Consider the following 18,930-nt stretch of genomic DNA (forward strand, 5'->3'; position numbering starts at 1 on the left):
TTTCATTTATTTATTTAAAAAAATTACAACCACGCGACAAAAAAGAACAAAAAAAATAGTTGCGCAAGCAAAACAAAAGCCGTTCTGTCTCGCTGTGATATTTTGTGTTGAGTCGTGTGGAATGTAATCCTCGCCTTCGGCTCAAAAAACAAACTTCCTACACGTCTCAACAATAAACGTCGCTAGGAGAGAGTTATGCACTAATTACTTCCTTCTTTCACTACGGATCTCGGCACAGTAACGCAACTCCTACAACCGCAATTCTACAGCACTGAGCCACGCCTCTTTGATGTTGACAAGCCATTTTAAACTCATCTACGGTCGAAAATGGCTGAATCACGCCATAGCACTGGACATCTGTACAATAAAGACAGTCAAGAGTTTGCCGGTTAATATTTACGCCACCTTGTCAAATATATATAAAAAGAAAGTCGTTCATACTTAATAATTGGAATCCAATAACTAATAGAGTAGAAAAAAAAGGTTATTGTCTACGTACAAATATCGTTCAAGTCAATCGTTATTTACTTACTAGAGCAGCACCGAGGTTGAGTGTAAAGACCGGACCCGCATAACTGACCTATAAAATTTAATGATCATGTTCAGTGACATTAAAGTTAGGATAGACAAGAATTACGTAGACGAAATCGTAAAGCGAAAGTAAACCGAGTGTAATATTCATTTATGTGTCTCTGTCGAATATATCGCACATTGTTGGGTTGTTCTTTCTTGGGTTGTTCGGAAGAGGGAAATTTCGTTTACCTTGGTATCAGCAAATAAAATAGCGTATAGATTAAGTCCGAGTAACTGTAAACCCAAACACTAAATTCCGAATGTATAAGGCGCGAAATTTCTTGTATGGCGTAAGTGTTTAAGCTCAATATTTTACAAGAAAACCATTCAAACATTTGTTTCCATTTTCAAACGTAAACGAAGTGCCTGCTCATTCTCACTACACATATTTTCAGGTAAGGGTCTCTGTGTATGAATTTTAACATTCGAATAACCATGATCTATGATTTTGAGACACAGATACACAGAATTGTTGCGGACTTATACGAAATTAACTTTAACCGACCATTCTTCTATTAGCTGGTACTCTCAATTACATTTGAACTGTTCACTACCTAATTACAAACATTTTCTAACCAATTTTAGAACACATTTTTTAACTTTTAAAATGAAATGTCCCGAAATTTTAATAACTGACGATGTTGATTTCCGACTAAACTTCCTTTACTTTTCATTTTACGTGACTACTTAATTTGGACCTTAATTATTGCGAATTTGGTTTGTATCGAAACTGAAGACTCGGAACCTCTCAAAACAATTTCCAATAAAGAGTAGAAATGCAAATTTCCTTCGCGCGTACATTTCAAAATACAATGTGTTCATACATATTTAGAAAGCGAATTTTATTAGATCTCTTAAAGTATAGTTTCCACTTAAAAAGAGCACTCCGTTTAGCCTCCGTTTACATGACAGTTGTAAATTAGAACAAAAGAACTGTCACGCAAACGGAATGGAAATTGAATTTATTTCAATTTCCACTCCGTTTGCGTGACAGTTCTTTTGTTCTAATTTACGACTGTCATGTAGACGGAGGCTAAACGGAGTGCTCTTTTTAAGTGGAAACTATACTTAAGTTGGCGAAACTAATGACAGTGCCGAGTTCACTTTGACTATATTTTGTGTGCTAACTACTAAATTATAGCTAACCTCACAAAGGCGGAATATTTTTTTAATTCTTGTGAAAGACCAATGTAACATCTATGTTCAGACCCACTACACATACACTACACATTCAATCTAGCATGCTACACAACATAAAGGCGTTCGAAGTAAATATCATTTTGTCTGAACCCGTGGCTTTGGCGCTAGAGCTCTCGACTCATAATCGAGAGGTCCCGTGTTCAAATCTGCGGCTGGGCAAGATGATTTTTCCTTCATTAGCTTTCTATGTAACGTAACACTTACTCATAGATATTCTAATGTGTCCGTTGCCACTTCGCAACGTTAAAAATATCGTGCTTAAACTGATTGATTATCGGAAGCGTAACTGTATGTAAGTTTTAAATACGAATAAAAACCGTTCCATATCGCAAATACAAAATTTTATTTCAAAAGTCCGAGCACGGAGACGTTGCTGATTGAATCGAAGAATCAGTCTGACTCGTATCAGACTCCTCGTACATATGTCGTCTTTTCATTTTTAGCCCTGTACGAAGTACGAAGGGGCTTATAAGATTACGATGCCGTGTGTAATTGATGGAATTCAAAGCAGACGGTAAGGGCAAAGTGTTTGCCTATGTTCATAGATGACGAATCCGCAATAAAAATTTTGTCCGTCCGTCCGTCTGTCCGTCCGTCTGTCACGTCGATATCTTGAGTAAATCAAATCCGATTTAAATCCCTGAAAGATAGTCGAAATAGTGATGCTAAGTTCGAAGATGGGCAATTTTGGGTCGACCCTTCCGGAGCTGGGGCCCCATAAGTGATTTAACGTTTTCCGAAGATATCTGCGGCCATTCAAAGGCTACACATGTAAGTGATACGTCAAATAAAAGGTATTTACAATACCGATCGACAAAAAAAAAGTTTATGGAAATCAGATGACCGATTGTGAGTTAGACCCCTTGGAGTGAACTAGGTACAGGGCGGCAACCCGTTTTTGCTTGAACGTTGGCCAAATTTGAACGGATTTAGATGGATTTTGCTTTATTAGATAGGTATTGACCGTACCAATCAGGGTTTATGAATTTCGGTTTACCGGAGCGTGAGCTAGGTCTCTTGGAGTGAGCTTATATGTGGCTACTCGGCCGTACAGTGAAGGTGGTGTTTTTTTATTAATATCTCGAGTAAAATTTGACCGAATTTCATGAATTTTTTTTTTGTTTGAAAGGTACTAACGAATGTTAAGCAGCCGTACTACTTTCCACCTCCTAACAAAATGGCCGTCGGCCGCCATTTTGGATTTTTGTAAAAACAATATAAATCGGTGAAAATGATAATTACAAAGTCACTGATCAGTGGGAAGTGTAGTTTGTGTTACATTTGAAAGGAACGTCGTACGGGGCTTCGTAATTGCGCTATGCGCAATTTTTAAGACGTACACATTTCATAAGAATTTTACTTTACCGACGTTTACGGACGCAGGAGGCTTACGGTAAGAGTAGGGCGAAGGACGAACTAGGGTCACGTGCGCAGTAGATGGATGGGTTCGTACGGGGCTCAGTTGCAGCAAACGCTCTGACTGTTCTGACGGCTCGTTTTTTTGACGGTTCACCTTGATCAAGTTGAATCCCACGCTCTTTGTTTCGATTACGATAGAGTTGTGAGCTTGAACTTAAACCCGACAGAGATTGAACCTCTGATCCAGGATCTAATTCACAAACGATCTCCATGTCTTGTTCAACTACATCTTCTTCTTCAGACGGAGCAATGGGAGTTGTGCTTCCAGAACTCACATTGTTGAATTCATTCGCGAATTCTTGAATTGAATCGCAAAACTTTAAAATTTCGGCTTTTGAGCAATTCGTCTTGTCCTTAATAATAAATAGATTTGATATTTCGTTTGGTAGATCTGCCAAGATCATGTCAAACTGGTTTTTAAAGCTAAGATAAAAAATTCTTGGAGACTTGTCTCCCCATCGAAAGCTAAAGTAAGCGATTTTTTTTTGTTTTCAGTGAAGGCATAGGAGTACTTCTTTAGAAACAAATTTCGTGCAGCCTCCCAATCGCCTTTGAAAAATAGAGTACTAAACTCCTGTCTGTCTTCGCGTTTTACAAAGTCTCGGATCTTGAACAATTTATCTTTTTCCACTTTCACGTCTGTACACTTTTCAAAATCCAACAAAAAATCTGCAGGATAAGACTTGCCGATTTTGAATACCAGACGGTCAGTAGTTGAATTTGACCTGTATCTCTGTTTTGGAGAAGGCGGATCTGGTTGACTTCTGAGTTGCGTATCTAGTAGAGGAACATATGCATTTAAAGAAGGAATTTATTTAAATTGTTGATAGCAACGTACGCGTCTTCAGAGCGACTCCTTCAAAAACAAACTTTCCATCTTTCACATACACATGGAACTGTTCGTCGCTTAACGACACAAACAATGGTCGCAATTCATTTCTTAATTGGTCAATGTGATGTTCCAAATGTGTTGAAACACTGGTATGATGTTGGATGAAAGGGTAGTTTTCGTCAAAATAGTACCACTTTCCTTCGCTGAACTTTATTGCGTAAATAAAATTTTTATTTTCGAAATTTCCACATAGGAAATATACGCTGTGTGTAGTCATTTGGCTTGCTGTCATTGACTGACTTATGGGTCTCAAACAATAAAAAAAAAATTTGATTGTAGCACTGACACTCAAGAGATGGGAATTAGACAATTTTAAATTAATTCAGCCAAAAATTGATCGAAATTACATCGATGTTTGTTGGAGCCATTTATGTAAGATGTATATTTATTCAGTTTTATAATACTTTTGGACTTAAGCCTATTATCATTGATATCGACTGAAGTGAATTACTAAATTTTTATCCGTTTGCTAATATTCAAATAATAAAAATTTTTGAAGTTACATACAGATGGCAGAAGCTTCATATGGTGATCGAATTCTTATTATTTGTATCAAAATATGCTATTAAGTAAATGTAAATTACTAATGTGTGCGTGTCAGCTGATGGAAAACCAGCTGTTGCTAGTTATGCACACCAAATAAAATTACCTATTATGAGCTGGAAGCACTTTATTGACTGGTAAAAAGCATTTAAAACTCTAAAAAATCTCAAAAATGTTTCGAACTAAAAAAAATCCACTGTAAGTACGAAAATACGTAAGTAACATAAATTTAATTCACACACACAGTTGAATCTTTCGTATTTGCTTTAAAAAATCGCATTTTCACAATACCCACAGTGTTTCGCCAAATTAATTCGACTTTAAAACTATTTCGGGAAATTTGTCCCAAATTCTATTTAATGCACTCGGAACTATTTTTGACCGAAATTGAAACTGAATCACTTCGCTTTACGCGAAATACTACAAATTTTGGACACAAAATTGTTTATGCTCAAAACAAACGAGGCATTGAAAACGTGGTCCTATTTTTCATGACGAAATTTTCGAAACTGTCAAATGAAGTTAGAACTTTTTCTATTCAAAATCGCGACTGCTGCATCTGTCAATGAAAACTAGGACCAAAACACGTTTTCAATGCCTCGTTTGTTTTGAGCATTAAGATTAAAAATTTACTGTGGCGATTTGACATTTCATCAAAAACAAAATTCACTGAACTAGTGAAACCTGAGTGAACTGACTGAACAATACTACTGTAATTATAATGTCGCAAACTTAAGACCTTATGTGGAATTTGGTTGGAAAATGAGGCACATATTTCAGGAATTTATAAAGTGAAAAATCTTTCCGGTTTCAAGTTTTTTCGTCGAAAGACGAGACACGGGTATCTTTATTTTCAATTTTTAACTACTTTATGCAAAAAAAAAATTGAGAAAAAAAGTCATCCGACCATTAATATGCAATCGAAAGTAAAATGAAATACACTTTGTGGTAGGTATACAATTATTTTACAATTACAATAATTAAATTCCAATTAATTGATATGTTGAGCACATCTCTTACCATAGGCGAAAACGGTGCACAGAGCAACCAATAAAATTACTGACAAGACTTTCATTTCGATTTCACTTTGTCAAAGTTTCCCGAAGTTATATTGTTAATACATCGAAAAATCTCTCTTTTTATACTGTTCAACAAATATCGGAATATTTTCGCGAAAAATTACGCTGACATTATTGGCGTGAGGGGTTATTAGCATATGGTATCCGTCTTCTCGCCGAACTCACGTCGTATCAGTCAAATCAGTGGATGAACAACTGAATGCACATGTTTATTGCGACACCGGCTTATGCCAAAATATACTTAATTTCGTGACGTATTGTATGTCCTGTTGAGCAGGTGTTTTTTGATTTGGCTTTAACATTTTAACTAAAAGTTTCAGGATTCAGAAACGAAAACTTTTCAGTTCTTATCGCTCAGTAAACGTTCGATTAAAGTTGGACGTTTTTTCGGGCCAAGCTCTCTGACGTACGCTGATTCCGCACTGAGTTCTGGAAAATGACGACAAAAAAATTGAAGGCTGTCGATCGCAAAGGTTCAATGTTTATATACTTTGGTCGAACGCTCACTAAGAGATGATAACTGAAAAGTGGATTTGTATACATCATTTTCATTATACGGTACTCGTCAACATAACTTTAGTTTTCGTTAAGTTATCATTACCCTCAATGCCTCAATCAATTGACGTTAACTGCAAAGTTTACGCGATTTCGTAAAATGGGTCGTAAAATTAAATTTCATATAATTTCTTCGTAAAAGCTGAGCTCATCGAGTGCAACCTTTTCGTCGTATTCGTAAAATATTTTCATGCGACCACTTCGCATTGATTTCTGGATTTGTTAATTGTTGACTCAACTAAGACCGATAATTTGAATCATAATTTTACAATTGACATTTAACTGTATGAGAAAACCTTAGCTTTAACTAGGTTTAACTTCGTAGTCAGAAAGGGCGGTCTTAATCTATGATAAAGTATTTGTATTCAGAATTTTAGAAACCGTCACATTTTTTGTTTTAAACATTTTATTCATGCCATTTTGAATAGGCGCTTCCCCCTCGCCATTATCTCTTCCATAGACAAACCAAAAACTGACACGCAGATTAAAAAAACAAACAACAGTTTACAAAAAGGGACCATTCATAAATGACGTCCACTACTTTTGGTCGGCTTTAGATCCCCGACCCCATCGTCGAGCAAAAATGGTCAAATTTGGCCCAATTTTGTTACGAATATGCTATTGGCACCGGGTGCCAATAGTCTATTTATAATACTGTGGCTAATGGCACCGGGTGCCAATAGTCTCTTTATAATACTGTGGCTAATGGCACCAGGTGCCAATAGTCTCTTTATTATACTAATGCTAATCGCATCCGGTGCCATTAGCCACAGTACTATTGGACTATTGGCACTCGGAAAAATTTGAATTTGAATACAAAATCCAGATGTTTTGAAAATTAAACTTGTTTTGTACACAATCCTAGGTGATGTTTATCTTTTTACATAATGTAGCGTAAAGGCGGATTGTTCGATCCTGAGGAATTCATCCTTTTACAAATTGTAACATAAAGGTAGTTTGTTCGATCATAGGGAAATCGTCCTTTTACGAAATATAACGTAAAGACGGGTTGTTCGATACTAGGGAATTAATCCTTTTACGAAATATAACGCAAATGTGTAGAATACTAGAGAATTCATCCTTCTACGAAATGTAACGTAACGGCGGATTGTTCGATCCTAAGGAATTCATCCTTTTACGAAATGTAACGTAAATGTTGTTTGTTCGATCTTAGGGAATCCATCCTATTGAGAAATGTAACGTAAAGGCAAATTGTTTGATACCTTTACGTTACATTTCGAAAAAGAATGAATTCTCTAGAATTGAGTTACAAACAATTTTTTTTTAAATTTTTTATCGATGGAGAACTTAATTATAAGACACATTGTCTCGTATCATATGCCAAAAAAAGTTAAAACTTTTTTTATAAATCATTTTGAAAGTCACTAAAAAACACGAAAATTCGAATAGAAATACAGTATGTCATCAAAAATTTTTGTATTTCGATTCGAATTTTCGTGTTTTCAGTGACTTTCAAAATGATTTATAAAAAAAGTTTTAACTTTTTTTGGCATATGATACGAGACAAAGTGTCTTATAATTAGGTTCTCCATCGATAAAAAATAAAAAAAAAATTTGTTTGTAACTCAATTGTGTACAAAACAAGTTTAATTTTCAAAATGTCCAGATTTTTTATTCAAATTTTAATTTTTCCAGGTGCCAATAGTTTCTTTATAATACTGTGGCCATTAGCCACAGTATTATAAAAAGACTATTGGCACCCGGTGCCAATAGTCTCTTCCATTTTGTTATGGCCGTCTTGAACCTCCCGTCCCTCCTAACCGCAGACGTTATTTATGAACAGTCCCGAAATTGAGCCTTGAACCTCGCCTTGAACGATATTTATGCGAAGAAAATAAACTTTTTTTTCAACTCCATATGGTCTTTTAGGTAATTTTTTTAAATAGATGTGCACAACACTTTTTTCGTTTTCATTTGTTTCAACATTGCGATGAATTCTTATGTCATTAGGTGTTGCAGGTATGAACGATTTTTTTTATATATTATTGACGAGGTGGCGTAAATATTAAGGCTCAGTGCTGTACCGGAGAGGTTTCAGGTGCCAAGGATCCACCCCGCGCATAGTTAAAGGGGGAAGAAATTAGTGCATTACTGTCTCGCAGGTGTAAAGGAGTTATTACTCAATCACAAACTTATATTGTCGGCTGTAGTGCACCACACTACAAAACATATGGATAACCATAATTAAGCTTGATAAGTAAAGGGACTGTTGAACATGTAAAATTGTAAAAGCTCATCAGCGATCGAATCATTTATTAACAGAGGTCGGTACTAAGGAATGAGCAACGAGATCGCTTGCATTCCCAAATTTACGAGTTCATCCAACATATACGCAACGCATTGTACATATTAACCTATAATGAAAAAACCATTGGGAATATTCAATGTCGTCTGTTGGTAGAACAAAATGAGAAAACAAATTTTGTTTACATAAAATTGAGAAGACCCAACTGTTAACCCGTACAGAGAATGTGGGAATGTGGCCATCAAACGTTAACCCGTCTCAAGACATTACGTCAACCACATTCTTCCCATTTACAACATAGAAAAAGTATCTAGAAAAATGTCTCTAGCCGTCGTTTAATTTTCATGTGACGACTTTTAAATTTAGATACATGGGTTCTTATGGAGCCCATAAGAACCAATGTAGTTGGTCGCTCTAAAAGGCCTTCATCCTCCATGAACATTTGTCAGTTGATATTTGAACACAGTTAGTGTCAGTACTATAGCATAAGTAAAGAATAATTAAATAAGAAAGAACTTTGATTTTGTGAAACTAAATAATTATAATAAAGTGTTTGAAAATTTAACAAGTAACGTTTAAAGTTATTTCACAGGGATGTTTATTGTTGAGACGTGTGGGAAGTTCGTTTTTTGAGCCGAAGGCGAGGATTACATTCCGAACGTCTCAACATAGTGGACCTGCTTAGGCTGAAAAATGGGCTTAATCGTGCATCTTAGAAAATCGTTATAACGATGATTGTAGGTTGTTTCGTATCGATTACTGATTCTAAATTGATGTGGGGCCAAGACGGCACCTCAATAGTTCTCCGGTGAGCGGCCGTTATGTCCCTTTTTTTTCTATGATTTTTCATTCGTAAGCGAGAAGAGATATCAATCCACTTCCAAAGGATAAGTTATAGAGAAAAGTCTAAATTTTCTTTTGGTGAAATTTATTTTTTGACATTTGAATCCAAAATGGCGGAAAAAATTGGTCAAATTCGAAAAATATTTATTCCTCAAAGGAAAATCTCTGAAACCGTTAGAAAGACTGTAAATTCGCAAAAATTTTCTTCAAAAGGTTTATAGAGAGTTTAAAGAGCTACGTTTTCGTTTTTTATTGATTGAAATCGGGCAGCTCGGTCGGAGCTATGTCCGTAACAGTGAAGTCACCACATGCTCTTCATGGAAAAATACATCGAAATTATTATTATTTCTTTAGAGTAAATAATCATACGTATTTCCATGACAATCGACCTAAAGTTGTATTTTCTGTAAATTTTAGTAACGCAAGGCGTAACCGAGTTTTATATTTTCACGAAAACATGCTCCCTGTTCTAGAATTTAAGGATTTTGAAGGATCTCTGGGTTTTTTGGATTCTCTTCAGGATTTATTGAACTGTTGAGGTGGTCAGTTCCTAAAATTATGTCACTGCTCATGCACAATATGTTCCCAGCTCTAGAACGTAAGTATTATGAAGGATATCTGAGATTTTATTGGGTTCCCTTCTGGACTTTTGGGATTGTTGAGGTTATATTATGTTAGTTCCTAAAATTCCACCACCTTACATGGTATACCATGCTATCAGTTCAAGAATTTGAGTAATTTGAAGGATTTGTCAAGTTTTTCTGGGTTTCCTTCTGGTCTTCTGGTGTTAATGATATGGTAGTATTTTGGTTCTCAAAATTCCTCCATCCAACATGGTCTACTATCTTCCCAGTTCTAGAGTTTTGAGGTTTCTTAGGATATCGTTTGAACTTACGGGATTGTTAAGATGACTCTCAATAATCCTGAATATCCAGATGATGTACCATAATGGTTAAATTTTAGGATCTGACCAGTTCTATAATCCAAAAAGTCCAGAAGGAAACCCAGAAAAACTTGACAAATCCTTCAAATTACTCAAATTCTAGAACTGATAGCATGGTATACTATGTAAGGTGGTGGAATTTTAGGAACTAACATAATATAACCTCAACAATCCCAAAAGTCCAGAAGGGAACCCAATAAAATCTCAGATATCCTTCATAATACTTACGTTCTAGAGCTAGGAACATATTGTGCATGTGCAGTGACATAATTTTAGGATAAAAAATAAATTTCACCAAAAAAAATTTAGACTTTTCTCTATAACTTATCCTTTGGAAGTGGATTGATATCTCTTCTCGCTTACGAATGAAAAATCATAGAAAAATAAGGGACATAACGGCTGCTCACCAGAGAACCGTTGAGCTGCCGTCTTGGCCCCACATCAATTTATAATCAGGAATTGATACGGAACAACATACAATCATCGTAATAACGATTTTCAAAGATGCACGATTTTTTGCCTAAGCAGGTCCACTAACAATTCTGTCAAGAAAAGAAAATTTTAAATTAGGTCTCTTTCGTGTCGCAGTTAAGCTCTCTCTCTCTCTCTCTCTCTATCCCTGTATTATAGACACAATTTATGAATCGATGCTGATAAAAACACAAAATATCAACGAACACTGATATGGGTTTACAATTTTTAGGTTCGAGGGGATTACTTTCAAAAAGAAATTCTTTCGGGAATAGATTTTTAATCTTCGCTAGAAATTGAAAAAATGTAATTCCTTCAGGTAGGACGAAACAATAATATTGGGGATTGATCGATGTTACTAGTTACTAGCTGTTGCTAAGAATTTTCCGTCTATAATTTGGTTGTCTTGAAATCGCACTTTTGTGTTAATTTAGTTCGAACAAGATTTATGAACAAGATACGGTTATGTGAAAAAATTTCGTCAATAACAAAGGCAACGCCGATCCTACGCTTTTCTTAAGAAATGTGCAATTTTGTACTGAGATTGTGCACTGGTTTTATTTTATGGCATAGGTAGCGGAGGGCGTGGCGCTAGTTACTTACCAAAGAAAATAAATATAGCTTTTCTTTGGAGAGAGCCACTACCTATACTAGAAAATTACCCAGGAAAAATTAGAATTTTGTTTTGAGAGTGGCTTCTGAGTGTGGTTTTTGAGAGTCGGAAACGCGTTTTCGGCTGTAGCTCAGCTGTATTGAAACCTACAGAGGCGTGCGACCCATCAAATGAAAGGTATTCGCCACACGAAAAGCAGTGTTGACTAAGCTTCTAAAACGACTGATATCCCAACAAAAATCTCTACGAGAAAAGAGTGACACCTTCTTTGTAGTACAATTTCTAAAATGAATGATATCGCTAGAGTTGACGTTGACGCTTTCAGCTTCGTTACGCAAAAATTAAATTTCACACTCAATTAGTTCAAACAAGCTGGCTTAGTTTTCCTCATGCGGGCAGATGAAGTTTCTTGTAGTTCTGGTCCTGAACATCTGCCACTTTGCGACGCAGATTTTTAGCGCCATTTGCATTGTTGTAACACGTAATATAGTTTAGTCAGACCCATCAAAAACTTGAAATTCGTTGCGTCTCTTCAGCAAATTCATACGTTGAGAATAAAGTTTCCATTGCTAGATTCGATAAATACGTTATTTTTTTTGAAAGAAAAGGTGTTTCGTAAAAATTATTTGCACAAAGAATATATAACACGCAAGCGTTGAACATTGCACTACACCATCGCTATTCATGTGCAGAACTGTATTAATAAAAACGATTGTAAATAAATGCATTTGAAAAAAACGAAATTACTTTGTTTTAACAACTGAAGTTAAGACTATAACTATTTGATCAAATGCACGAGAAAAATATATTTTTTTGGTGTGAGCCTTATGTTGAGAAATGGATCGTTCGATGATAAATAATTTAACAAAAGAAATAGACGAACTGAAGTACCAGCTTGAAGAAATTGAGCAAAGAGAGCTGAACAAATCGATAAATATTAATGGTCTGCCACAATTGAATGATGAAGAACAAGTACAAGCGATCAAAGACGTAGCTCAAGAACTTAATATTGAGATCGATAATTCAGATATCGTAAAAATCTCTAAGTTGGAAAACAAACGACTGAAGATCGTGAATTACTCATACCAATTCAAAGATGAAAAAACTCGTAATATGTTCCTGACGAAGAGAAAGGAGAAAAAAATGTTCATAAACCAAACAAAAGACGTATTCAGTGCCCAGAATAATCATATGCCGAATGCTAAACGAATTTATATCAATGAGCAATTGACGAAATTTAACTTCAATTTGTTTAACCATGCCAAGTCCCTAAAACAACATGGATACAATTACGTTTGGTATAAGTTTGGTAAAATTTTTGTAAGAAAAACAGGTAATAGCAATATTCTTATTATTCGTTCGATGAAGATGATTGATAATCTGATAAATAATTTGCCAACCGCTAATCAAAATTAACTAAATTCAAATTAACTTAAAATTGTATGATGGATATTGACGATACGCTTCAAAATCTTTCTGATAATATTTTGCACAATTCAATTTTGGATTATTTGATTTATGAATTTGATAAATTGTCGACTAAATTTAAAGTACTCCAGATCAACATGAGAAGCATTCGTGATCTTGATAGATTTGATATCTTAAAAAATGTTATTGATGATTTTCGAAGATTGCACGTCATTGTCGTCGGAGAATCGTGGTTAAACAAAGATCTATTTCATTTCTATAATATAATTGGATATAAAGCATTCTTTTGTGGTCGTAGCCCAGGCTCTATGGGGGGTGGGGTGTGTGTATTTATTAAGGAAAACTTAAATGTTGAGTTAGTTGAATCGTACGACGAAACGTTCAATTCGATTTGGCTGAAAATATACATGAATGAAGATGAATTTATATATTTAGCATCATATTATAGACCGGACTGGACTGACTTTGACTTGTACATTAGACATTTAGAATCTTTTTTATCATCGTATTCTTTTGAAAATTGTATTATCTGTGGTGATATGAACATTGATTTCTTGAAAGTTGATGGAAATAATGGTTACAAAAACCTTATAGAGTCGTATGGATTTAATGTCTCTAATACTTTTTGTACGAGACCGTCCTCAGGAACTTTGTTGGATCACTTTATTACTAATTTCTCCCATAAGATGAGTATAACTAATCATACGATAGCAAATGACTTTAGTGATCATAATCTAGTTCTATCTGAACTTGAATTTAATTCCGTATCAAGTGATTATCAAGTTAGTTCTTGTGTAGACTATAAGAGATTTCAAGAAAGGCTGAATTCATTTTTAACGGAAGAAGACTTCGATGAACTAGATGTTAACGGTTATTGTAATTTTCTTATTCAGGCGCTTAATAGTGCAGACGCTGATGCGCGAGAAGAAAGAAGTGTAAAAAAGAGAAAGAAGGACCTGTTGTGTCCATGGTATAATGTAGAAATAAAGAAACTTAGAAATTATAAGACGAGTTTGATAAAGAAAATTAAGGGATTAGACAGAAGTAATGTTAATTGTGATGCGTTGAAACATAAACTAAGAGTGATAAGTAGGGTCATTGTCTCGAAAAGTAAAAATTTGAAGTTAGAATATTATCAGAATCTATTTGAGAGCTGTAGTAAGAATCCGAGAGAAACCTGGAAGAATATTAGCAAAATTTTGGGAAGTAAGAAGGCTAGCAAGGATATAAATAAAATTATAGTAAATGATGCTGAAGAGACAGATAGTCGGAAGATGGCAGAAGAATTCAATTTATATTATTCACGAGTTTCGACGCGACTGTTAGAAAACGTGCTAGTAAATCAAAATGACGATATTAACTATTTTAATTCGATTCCGTCACAAATTGACAGTATGTTTCTTTCGCCTACGGATGAATCAGAGATCAAGAACATTATACTAGGCTTAGATAGCAATAAATCGCCCGGTGCAGATACTGTTACAGTACTTGCCCTTAAGCATTGCGTCAAAGAGATTAGTGGTCATCTTTCTAATTTAGCCAATAGAATTTTTGAGACACAAGTGTATCCGTCTACACTGAAAATTGCTAAGCTTATTCCAATATTCAAATGTGGTGACGTTAGATTGACGTGTAACTATAGACCGATATCCCTGTTGAGCATAATGAATAAAATCTTTGAGAAGTTGATTCATAAGAGGATGACTGAATTTTTGGATAGTAAATGTTTCTTTTACAAATTCCAGTATGGATTTCGTTACAAATTTAATACTGAATCTGCGACGGCTGAGTTATTAGATAAAATAGTAAGTGCGATCGATGATGGTGATTATGTTCTTGCAATTTTCTTAGATTTAGCGAAAGCATTTGATACGGTAGATCATGAGATATTGCTGTATAAGTTAGAAAAGGCAGGTATAAGAGGTCCAGTGCTGAACTTGATAAAAAGTTATCTTCGAGAACGAAGGCAATTCGTTTATGTGAATGGTACCTCGAGTTCAGAGTTGGACATCTGTTGTGGTGTACCACAAGGCAGCGTTCTAGGTCCACTTTTGTTTTTAATATATATCAATGACATTGGTAATTTAGGTCTTAATTGTATGCCTAATTTGTTTGCGGATGATACGTTTTTACATTATGCTGATAAAGATTTTGCTAACAACGAATTTAGAGCTCAATGTGATATAGATAAATTAACCGAATACTTTAGATTAAATAAGCTAACTTTGAATGTACAGAAGACAAAATTTATGAATATGTATGCGAGAAGAAAATTAGAGCCTTCGGTATTTTTAAATTATAGTGGAGTTAATATTGAAGAAGTTAATGAGTTTAGGTACTTGGGAATTATTCTCGATAAACACGTCACCTGGAGAAATCATGTAAATTATCTTTGTTCTAAATTATCTGTAAGGGTGGGAATTTTAAGAAAATTATCTTACTTTTTACCTAAAAAGGTTTTGTTACAGCTGTACTTTTCAATGATTCATTGCCATCTAAATTATTTGTGTATTCTATGGGGTTCTGCTGTAATTTCGCATTTGAAACCGTTACAGGTGTTGCAAAATAGAGTACTTAAATCGATTTATAAGTTGCCATTGTTATACTCCACGGCTGATCTCTATAGTCTGACAAGTATACTTCCACTTAAAGCTTTATATTATTACCAGGTCTGTCTGTACGTTAAAGATAGGATTTTGGGAAGAAAATGTTCGACGATTGATTTTCAAGTCGTAAAGCATAGATATGAGACTCGATCAAGGAATGCTTTATATTATCAATTCGCGAATACTAACATTGGTAAGGGTGCGATCAGTTATATTGGTCCTTATTTGTTTAATCATATTCCTGATTCAATAAGTGATACGTCTAGTTTCTTTAAATTCAGAGAAAATTTGAAATTGTGGTTGTTGGAAAGATCCCAACTTGACATTTTATCAAAGCTACGATTATTATAATCCTGATTGAATATCAAAACAATTACGGAATAATTTTATTTTATTTCTAATTTTTTATTGATTTTAACCTAAAAATAATTGTATTAAACTTTTATTAAATTATCAATCAAATTCCTTAAATGAAGAAATTCGCTGGAATTGATGCCCTAAATTTATTGTTTTGTCAAAAATTAATTGCTATTACCTTCTTTTCAAATTTTTTTTAATTATTGTACAAAACTGATGAAAAGAAGAATAAATACTACTACTACTACTACTACTAATATAAAAATTTTGAAGAAATATAAGAGTAATTTTCCAGATAGTGTCAGAATAACCTGGCAAATGTGGGTCGCTAATTTTTTATCATGATTTTTTACATGAAGTCAACTATTTGTGCGTAGAGCTGAAAGCGACACCTCCAGCGATATCATTCATATTAGAAGTTTCACAAGGCTAGCGCCACACTTTTCTCTTCAGAGGTTTTTGTTGGGATATCAAATCGCCCAAAACCACTTACAGTGGAGGTGTGACGCAAGTCCTGTTATCCACTTACAAAAGACCTGATATCGGTGTAGGTGACGCTTACAGATTCGACACGCAAAAAGGTATGCGTCACAAATGGCAGCTGATGAGGGAAGTACGCGAAAGTTTTATCAACAAAAATCTTACCAGAAAAATTTTAGGAAGAAAATTATAATAAACGAGCCGTCAGAACAGTCGGAGCGTTCGCTGCGACTGAGCCCCGTACGAACCCGTACATCTATTGCGTACGCGACCCTTGTTCGTCGGTCGCCCTACTCTTACCCTAAACCTACTAACCTAAAATTCTTATGAAATGTGCACGTCTTAAAAATTGCGCATAGCACAATTACGAAGCCCCGTACGACGTTCCTTTCAACTGTAACCCAAACTTAAAAATTTTTGCAACAATTTATATTAACCTATATTTACCTATAAATAAACATTTTACTAATAAATATGCTAGTATATAGCTCAAAAGAACTATCTACACCGTTATATAGCTCAATATAGCTGTATATACAGTGTCAGTTGAAAGTTTGGAAACATATGAGAACCAGGGTTCCGGCATAACGTTATTTTTAACGTTATTTTTTGTTACGTGGACGTAACGTTACAAAAACGATTCAAATGTAACGTTATTATCATAACGAAAAATTTAATGGTACATATGTTACAGTTACACAATCTAAAACGGTTTTTGCTAACGAAATGTTTTACGGTACATCTCGTAACGTTACGAGAAAACGAAAATTTTTCCGGTACATCTCGTAACGTTACAAGAAAACGTAAATTTTTCCGGTACATATCGTAACGTTAAAAGAAAACGAAATTCTTTCCGTTACATTCCGTAACGTTACCATGAAACGGAATATTTTTCGAGAAATGAAATAACGTTAAGACAATTAACTGTACCAATACAGTCTCTTGAAAATTACAGTAATAGCATGGTCTAAATGAAGGTTTATACGAATATTTTCTATTGTAAATGTTTTTTTATTGAATTTTAAAGTAATTTAATTATAAAACGAAGCATTTATCATGAAATTTTTGTATTTTTATTATTTACAGCTCCGGAAACCGCAACTTTTTTGTCACCAATTCTTTGTTATTTCTGTAACGTTACAGTCTTTCCAAAAACGATTTCGTTTCTCTATGTAACGTTAAGGCATACCGGAAAAAAATTCGTCTTACTTCGTAACGTTAAGCCACACCGGAAAATATTTCATTTCTCTTTGTAACGTTATGTTATACCGGAAAAAATTTCGTTTCTCTTTATAACGTTAAACGATACCGAAATAATTTTTCGTTACACCAATTTCGTTATGAACTGTACCCAAAAAGCAAAAGTTCTATTTCGAAACGGTACGAAGTGAAACTTTTATGATAAAGTTTTAACGTTAAGGAACCCTGATGAGAACTAATAAATAAAAGAACAATAGACATGAAGACAAAAGAACAATAAAAATTTCATTGTACATGCTTCTATTGTTCTATTGTTGTCATGTATATAATTCCTTTGTTTACATTGTCTTTACATGTTTCCAAACTTTTTAGGCACACTATTTATAAATAGATATCCATATTTGGGATGCTTGAAACACCCCAGACACATAACCAATCACTTCCCACTGATCAGTAACTCTGTAAGTATCATTTTCACCGATTTCTATTGTTTTTACAAAAATCCAAAATGGCGGCCGACGGCCATTTTGTTAGGAGGTGTAAATTAGTACAGCTGCTTTACATTCAATAATACCTTTCAAACAAAAAAAAATTCATGAAATTCGGTCAAAGTTTACTCGACATATTAACAAACAAGGCATCAGAACAGTCGGAGCGTTTGCTGCGACTTAGCCCCGTACGACCCGTAATCCTATTTCGTCCGTAACCATAATACGTCCGTAGCCGTAATACGACCGGAACCCTAATACGTCTACAACCCTCTAATGCGTCTGTTACCAAAATGCAAGTCAAGTTGGGCATGGTCAAAACCCAAAACCCAAAATTTTTTGCCGACTTTCCATTAGGTATTCAATTATCTCTCAAATGAAACAAAAACTAGCAAAATCGGATGAGATTTACTCGATTTATGTGCAAAAAACACTTAGGGCCGAGTAGCGGCCTTAGTCCAAGGGCCCAAATTTGAAACTTTTTTTGCCATCATTCTATTTGGCATTCAATTATCTCTCAAATGAAACAAAAACTAGCAAAATCGGATGAGATTTACTCGATTTATGTGCAAAAAACACTTAGGGCCGAGTAGCGGCCTTAGTCCAAGGGCCCAAATTTGAAACTTTTTTTGCCATCATTCTATTTGGCATTCAATTATCTCTCAAATGAAACAAAAACTAGCAAAATCGGATGAGATTTACTCGATTTATGTGCAAAAAACACTTAGGGCCGAGTAGCGGCCTTAGTCCAAGGGCCCAAATTTGAAACTTTTTTTGCCATCATTCTATTTGGCATTCAATTATCTCTCAAATGAAACAAAAACTAGCAAAATCGGATGAGATTTACTCGATTTATGTGCAAAAAACACTTAGGGCCGAGTAACGACCTTTGAGCCCTCCCAACAAGCCCACGTTGCATCTTACCCAAAAACAATGTTCAGCAACTTTGTTCTACTCGTCAATACCTTTCATTT

The 18,930-nt window shown here is 34.8% G+C and overlaps 2 protein-coding genes and 1 long non-coding RNA gene across 3 annotated transcripts in view; 2 read left to right on the top strand and 1 right to left on the bottom strand.

Moving 5' to 3' along the window:
• Window positions 1-5,731, bottom strand: LOC119082637. Its single transcript, XR_005088673.1, has 4 exons — window positions 5,648-5,731; window positions 533-580; window positions 442-462; window positions 1-357 (listed from the first exon to the last, which is right to left on the bottom strand). It is a non-coding gene; the product is annotated as an uncharacterized LOC119082637 (long non-coding RNA).
• Window positions 1-18,930, top strand: part of LOC119082625 (1,5-anhydro-D-fructose reductase-like) — a 53,981-nt gene that overhangs the window by 24,686 nt on the left and 10,365 nt on the right. The gene's annotated exons all lie outside the window — the stretch shown is intronic.
• LOC119082631 (1,5-anhydro-D-fructose reductase-like) overlaps window positions 1,794-18,930 on the top strand; it is a 27,504-nt gene continuing 10,367 nt past the window's right edge. Inside the window, exons 1-2 of the mRNA XM_037192197.1 lie at window positions 1,794-2,027; window positions 13,471-13,477. Of these exons, the coding sequence (XP_037048092.1) occupies window positions 1,992-2,027; window positions 13,471-13,477 (43 nt within the window). The 5' untranslated portion in view covers window positions 1,794-1,991. The remainder of the gene's footprint in view (window positions 2,028-13,470; window positions 13,478-18,930) is intronic.

This window comes from Bradysia coprophila, unplaced genomic scaffold (assembly GCF_014529535.1).
Source record: "Bradysia coprophila strain Holo2 unplaced genomic scaffold, BU_Bcop_v1 contig_476, whole genome shotgun sequence".
NCBI lineage: Eukaryota > Metazoa > Arthropoda > Insecta > Diptera > Sciaridae > Bradysia > Bradysia coprophila.